This window comes from Thalassophryne amazonica, chromosome 15, assembly GCF_902500255.1.
Source record: "Thalassophryne amazonica chromosome 15, fThaAma1.1, whole genome shotgun sequence".
Classification (NCBI taxonomy): domain Eukaryota; kingdom Metazoa; phylum Chordata; class Actinopteri; order Batrachoidiformes; family Batrachoididae; genus Thalassophryne; species Thalassophryne amazonica.
The window spans coordinates 22,771,980-22,779,638 of NC_047117.1; the positions used below are offsets into that span (position 1 = coordinate 22,771,980).

At 38.1% G+C, this 7,659-nt stretch overlaps 1 protein-coding gene across 1 annotated transcript in view; it reads right to left on the reverse strand.

Annotated features, from left to right (window-relative positions):
• smarca5 (SWI/SNF related, matrix associated, actin dependent regulator of chromatin, subfamily a, member 5) overlaps nt 1–7,439 on the reverse strand; it is a 35,503-nt gene extending 28,064 nt beyond the window's left edge. The window contains 3 exon segments of the mRNA XM_034188615.1: nt 3,765–3,931; nt 6,558–6,677; nt 7,178–7,439. Of these exon segments, the coding sequence (XP_034044506.1) occupies nt 3,765–3,931; nt 6,558–6,677; nt 7,178–7,249 (359 nt within the window). The 5' untranslated portion in view covers nt 7,250–7,439.
• Nucleotides 7,440–7,659: the final 220 nt, after the last annotated feature.

Here is a 7,659-nt window from a genome sequence, read left to right on the forward strand (position 1 = left end):
TCCACAATTTTCCAAATTATTAGAAAAGTTATTCAATAATAGATTAGACAAATTCATAAATAAACATAAATTACTTACTGATAGTCAATATGGATTCAGAGCACATAGTTCAACATCACTTGCATTAATAGAATCAGTTGAGGAGATTACAAACGCCATAGACCACAAATTACATTCAGTTGGAATATTTATAGACCTTAAAAAGGCTTTTGATACAATCAATCATGACATATTAATCAATAAACTTGAACAGTATGGGATTAGGGCGTTGGTGTTGCACTGGGTGAGAAGCTACTTAAGTAACAGAAAACAGTTTGTGAAGTTGGGGGAATATACATCATCATGCTTGGACAATGCTTGTGGCGTCCCACAGGGGTCAGTATTGGGTCCAAAACTGTTTCTAATTTATATAAATGATATTGTCAATGTTTCCAAAATATTAAAATTAGTATTATTTGCAGATGACAAGCATTTTTTGTTCAGGGGGGGATTTGCAGGAGTTACTGAGGAGGATCAGTATAGAAATGGGAAAATTGAAAATATGGTTTGACAGAAACAATTATCATTAAACTTAAGTAAAACAAAATACATGTTATTTGGCTATTGTAATACAGACATACAGGTTCAGTTACAAGTCGAGGGGGTAGATATTGAAAGGGTACATGAAAATAAGTTTCTGGGGGTGATAATAGATAAGATAAACTGGAAGACTCATATAAGACATATACAAAGTAAACTGTCAAGAAGCATTTCAGTTCTAAACAAAGCGAAACATATTCTGGACCACAACTCACTCCGCATTCTTTACTGCTCACTGGTTTTACCATATTTACAGTACTGTGCAGAGGTATGGGGTAATACTTATAAAGGTACAACATAATCACTATCAGTAATGCAGAAAAGAGCTATAAGAATTATTCATAATACTGGCTATAGAGATCATACAAATCCACTATTTTTAAAATCCAAATTCCTAAAATTCACAGAGTTGGTTCATTTTCAAACAGTACAAATTGTGTATAAAGCAATAAACAATTTACTTCCAGCAAATATTAAAAATATGTTTTTTAACAGATCAGGGGATTACAGTCTGAGGGGGAAATTTAATTTAAAGCATCAGTGGGCACGAACAACATTAAAAGGTTTCTGTATTTCTGTCTGTGGGGTGAGGATGTGGAACAGATTGGGAGTGGGGCTCAAACAATGTCCAAGCATGAACCAGTTCAAACAGCGGTACAAAAATATGTTTTTTTCTAGGTATAGGGAGGAGGAAGGGTAATGAGGGTTAGGGTGTTTTGGTTTTTTGCTTCGGCTTGTAAATATATAGTATTTTGTATGTAAGTAGGTATGTGTAGGTGTATATTTATGTTTGTGTATATATATGTGTATATATGTATATGTGTATATATGTGTATGTATATGTGTATGTATGTTGATGTGTGTATGTATATATATATGTGTATGTGTATATATATATGTATATATATATATATTGATATCGGTTTAGGTGTGTAGGAATCTATGTGTATATGTGGCAAAGGGTATTACTGGTTGTGGGGAAGAAGGGGTAGGGATAAATAAGCTGATGCTTCACCCTACCCCTTTTCGGACATGTTGGGTACACAGTAGGAACTTTTTTGTTGTTGTCTTTATTGATCTATCTTGTAATTGTTGTTGTATCAAATGTTCAAAATAAACAGTTTCATTCATTCATTCATTCATTCAACAGTCCACTACCGTTGCTAAATCCAGGACTAATTTTTACAGTTTTACTTTTTGCACATTTAACTGCCTACTTCTCAATATAATATCTGAATGTTCATGAACTAAAAATTAAGTACACTACATCATTTCCAAGCCACGCTTCACCCCAAAGGTAATTCAAAATCCTTTAGTTTCTGCTTGAGCTGTGTGCATTTTCACAAGGTGCTACAATCAGTCAAAATATCACTCACACCTTTGAAAAATAACCTTATTTTATCTGCATCATTTTGCCATTTTGTCAAAACTGGCCAGCATGGAACACAACATAAGCACCACTCAATAAAAGTGAGAAGGAACCAAGAAACCTCACTACTAATTATTTTCAGTGGCTATGTCACACTACATCAACTGCATTAAAATGATTTATTAACACAAGTGGGGTGCTAGATTTTCTTGCATGCATGACTCTTTATGTGCCCTGGCAACCAAGCAAGCCTTATAAGTGCACTGTTACACCGAACACTTCATTTTAATACAATAATTAAGTTAATGTAACACAAACTTTGAAAAAAGTTATAGTCACTCATTTCCATTAATTAAACTAACTCAAAAATGAATTGTTGCCATAACAACTCAGTTCCTTTAAGTGTATTTAATGTTTTGGGGTATTGAAGTGTTGGTGATGTATTTTCAGTGCATTCCATTCACTCATTTTAGCTGAGTTTATATAACGGAGGCCAGCAGCTGTCACTGTGCATATGTAGTTAGCAAACCTCACTCCCAACAGCTCAAAAGAATTCTCTGGTCACAAGGCCAGAGCTCTGGGTTTTAGCCTTCTGGTTACAGAGTCCGACTTCCATGCCAGAGATCGTGAGTTCGCGTCCCGAGGGGAGCGAATGGGCAGAGTCATAACACAACGCAGAGCCAACAAGTAAACCAAAGAATGACTCCAAAAAAATATAATCCAAAATGTAATACAAGTTTTTTTAAGGCAGAAATTTGTCATTTTTTTTATTGAAAAACATAAACTAGATTTACATAGGTTTAATTAACTATAAATTATTACATTCCTAAAACTTTAACAAATTTTTGAAAATTATTTTATTTAAGTTGGTAAACTCAAATGGTTTAAGACAATCGATTTGAGTTCAACTAATTCAGTGTGGGACTGATTGGCTACCACCGCTACCAACCACCAAGGGAAAGATGGCAGTTCGCAATATAAACATGAGAGATTGGTGCAGTTTAGATGACTTTAAAAAGGTGGAAAATCCATGAATTTAAACTTTTTTGTAAACACAGAGTTCGTTGTTCCATGTTCATTGGAAACACAAAAACAAACTGCAAATTAGCCTTGTGTTTTAACGACTGAGGTGAAACAAATCGGACAAGATTATGAGGATTTGTTACGCCAGACCTCCTGAAACTGACTGATGGATGGACTGACAAAAATACTGGTGTAAACATGTATGCAAATATCGCTAAATATTTGATGGAAAATGATGAGAGAGCAGTCTTAAAGAAGCTCAACAAAGAAGGTAAGTCTCATCATTTTTTACCATAGCAACGCACAGGTTCACGTTATTAAACTGACCGTGATAACGAGAATTGTCAAACTGACTACTGCCACCACCTACTGTTTGGGTGTGGACTATTAATGGACTCTGAGGTATACTATCAAAATAGCCCAGAAATGTTCACTACGTAAGTAAAAACCCAGATTTCCGTGAATTTCCGGAAAACTTCCATCACTGAATATGGTACTGTTTCCTCTCATCGGTATCTACAAGTACAAGACCAAAATCACAGCACAGATTTTCTTGTGGGCACTGTGTAAGAACAAGTGTGCAACTGTTAATTTTATCGTGAAACCCTTGCAAGAGTTATTGGCTGTTTATGAGACAGAAAAGACCCTTGGGGTTTTACACATGCAACAAAAACTTGTGTATTTGTGCTGCGCTTTCCAGTGAAACTACGAAAGACCTATCAAAGAATTTAATTAAGGATACAGTCTATCGTGATATGTACAACTATCATTTATTTGTTGCATGTATACTCACTCTCCAACAGACAGTAGATTCTGTTTCTCATCTTTCTTGATGCGAGGACGTCCTGGTTTCATCTTCAGGGGAGAGGTGGGGGTCTTCTGCGCAGCTGGTTGGATGAAATGAGCAAACAACTCTGTTTGCTTCAACAAGTACTCAAATCTGTTGGTCCGATCTGTTTGCTATAGACACACAAGGAAACACTTTCAGTCACTTGTCAAAGAAGACATCACCGTTTCATTGACTGTGTAAATGGTACAAGAACTATATTTATATAGTACAATGCCATCTGAACCGAATGTTGACAATCCCAAATCTGCTCCTGGAGGGAACCTGCGGCTGCATGTTTTTGTTTTTTTCTCCCACTCGTCCTGCTCAACAACATAGCTAATTAACTCTGATAGGTGTGCTAAGCAAATGGTTTTACATAGCGCTTTTCCATCTGCATCAAACACGCAAAGCACTTTACAATTATGCCTCACATTCACACAAACACACTCAAACGCCGATGTCAAGGTGCTGCCACGTAAGGTGCTCACTACACACCGGGAGCAACTAGGGGATTAAGGACCTTGCCCAAGGGCTCTTGATTTTTTGGTCTGGCTGGGTTATGAACAGAGGATCTTCTAGTCTGAATTCCAACGCTTAACCAATAGACCTGCACATTTCTCTCCATGCACTGCGAAAAGCAGATGAGCTCATTCAGGTGTCTGTTAGGGCTCGATTGGTTGAGCACACCTGAATCCTCTTGTGGCAAAGCAGGAGAGATGGAAAATGTACAGGTTAAGATGTCTTCGAGGACCAGGGTTGAGAACCATTAGTTTAGACCAACAACTACACTGTAAGATGTGCACATCATCTTCAACCTGGAGATATGATTTCATTATCAGCATTATATAATGAGTTCAAGCAAAGATGCATTTTCATGTTTTAAAACAGATGGAGGACCAGAGGAACAAAATCAGGTGAATAAAGTAGGTGCAGAACAAGTTTGAAGACACATTCATGAATGACAGCTAATGTAATGAGTGAAATGGTCCACAGCATTGTTCTGGTGAAACAGAATACTTTATCGGAGCATTCCACCCTACTTTTGCTTTATTTTGTCCTGTAGCTATCACAGCAGGGAAGCATAATAGGCCCCATTGATAGTCTGTCCCTTCTGAAGATTGTTCTCCATTATGATGCCCTCAGTATCCCAGAAGACAGAGGCCATGACCTTTCCAGCAGATGAGACAGCTCTGGCTTTCTTCTGCATGGGAGTACCCATGTTTCCATTGCTTTGACTGTAGTCTGGACTCCGACCCTAAGTGATAGACCCAGATCTCATCCATGGTCAAGATCGTCTCATGAAGCTATCCAGATCTGCCTCAGAAAGTCAAAGATTCTCTCTGGACACATTTAACCTCATGCGTTTCTGATCGGCCATCACACTGAAAGTTTTGTCATTCCCAGTTCTTCCATCAGAACCGAATTAACTCTCTCCTGGGAAATGCCCACAGTACTGTCTATGTGATGTTCACTTACTCTTCTTTCAGTGACAACCATATCAAGGATCTTCTGGATCATATCGGTTGAGGTGGCACTTATGGCTCTTCCTGATCTTAGTCCATCTTTAATGCTTGTTCTGCCCCTCTTGAATTTGGATAACCAGTGTTTAACTGTAGCATAAAACGGGCTATCCTCCCCTAATGTCATTACTATGCCCTCATGGATCTCCTTCGGAGACATTCGTTTTTTCATGAGACACTGAAACCAAAAGCCTACCAGCTTTGTCCATTTTGCCAATGTGACACACCCCTACTCACTTCACTGAAATATTGTGTCTGCAACATTGCACCCAGTTAGGGGTGTAACAATTACTCAAGTAACTCAAATAATTTGATTACAAAAAATGTGGCCAACGGTGGTCTGGATGCGACTATATGCGGTACAGAGAATTGTTTTTGACATGTTGCACCACACTGCCTTCAATATTTTCAATTTAAATTTGTTTGAATTTGCGCAAAAGACGGCATCTCATAAAACGTCACTCTGTAAGGTTTAAAATCAGTGCAGCAGTATCACTATTCTGCAAACATTTCATTTTGTGAAATCTTACACTAATTTACAGATTATTTAAACTTTTATAATTACCTTAGTGGCATTATCTGCTGCTGCTGACAGCAGTAAGATGGGAAAAACAACTGAATACAGCCACAGCATTTAAATACATTTGTAGGTTGTTAACCTTTTAGCTTAATTTTTCAGAATAACAATGTAAGTTCTCGTGTTTGGGAGCTTTTCAATGAGTACTTTTAAAAAACTTAATGCTTCAGTGAGGCTGGCTGATTTGAAATATAAATCGCTGCATCACATAGTTGACATTAAATCTGTGTTTCTTTTGAATTACCTTTTATTAGCCAGTATAAGCACAGATACAAATTTATCTGCAAATAGCTTATATCGGCCAATTATATTTGCTTGATGATTTATTGACCTGCCTCTATCAGAGACCTAGGAGTTCAAAGGATTTGTGCAGATTGTTAGCAAATCCTAAAACTGCACACTTATAGACACAGACCTCGGATGTTTTCCTGGAATCTGCTCGCCACTGGCTCAACAGAGCATCTTGTTCCAGCAGTCTACATCTATTTAAGTTTCTCTGGTTCCCCAACACCTGACATTTATCTGGATCATTTATGTAACATCCTAGCTGGTAATTCAAGTGTTGCTTTTGCCAATGTCCAAGGTAGGTTTCTTAATAAAGCTCTAGCTGTAGACTCAGACACATCTTACTTGTAAATATAAGCTTTACAGTATCCTTACCATTTTTTCCTCATAACCTGGAGCAGAGTCTTTAGTTTTGGATGAAAAAGAGGAGGATGATCCATCAGGCCCACCATCCGAAGAAGACTCTTTTCCAGCATCTGAAGAGTCAGATTTCTCCTGTGGCATAAAAAAGAAGACTGTATTGGCTATGTTCTGAGTATCCACATCAACAGTGGATCTTAACGCCAATCAAATCATTCATTCTGTGGGAGGATGAGGAAATTTTAGTGGAAGCTGTACGGACTAAACAAAGAGGCGGAGGACACCGCTTAGCGTGCTCCTCTTCACTTTTTTTAACGTCGCTGGCAGCACACAAACAGCGGATCCGATCATCTTATAAAGACAAGCACAACAAAGCATCGGTGCGATTGTGCTTAGCAGATGGTTAACATCCACGCTAACAGGGCTGCGCTCGTCCCCCGCTAACAACCGGCCTCGTCGCTTCACTGTCTGAAGGGACGGAGCTAACTAGCTTGCTAGCGCTGTATCTCACACTAACGCTGACAAAGTGAAAATTTTCCACGCAGCCACCTAGAAACACTACAGGCACAAGGGATGAATATTTTGTCGGGTTTATGATGCATAGGTCCACGGAAGAACATTTAAGACCGTCTCACCTCCGCTCCTCCAGCGTCGTCAAGTTCCGTCTGCTCTTCGTGCTGTTTCACGCAGTTTTCGCTTTCAGACATTTTTATCGGCTGTTCTGCTCCACGTCCTTAGAAGGTTTGTGTACTGACGTTATGAAAACCGTTAACAAATTCCCGAACTTTTAACAAAATAAAGCGAAGAATCTCCTGTTATTCGTGATGAAAGAAGCACCGGTTCACGCTAGCCACCTCTGTCTCGCGGCTAACCCGCGCTATCGTTACCCGGTAAACACAAACTATCGCGAGATTCCTTTTGATGTGGGATAAGTAGCAGAAGAAGACGTATAGCCTAAACTGTAAACAGGTATTTTTTTAAACACTATATATATATATATATATGAAAAAAAAATACCTGTTTACTGTAAACAGGTATTTTTTTAAACACTATATATATATATATATATATGAAAAAAAAATACCTGTTTACAGTTTAGGCTATACGCTATATATAT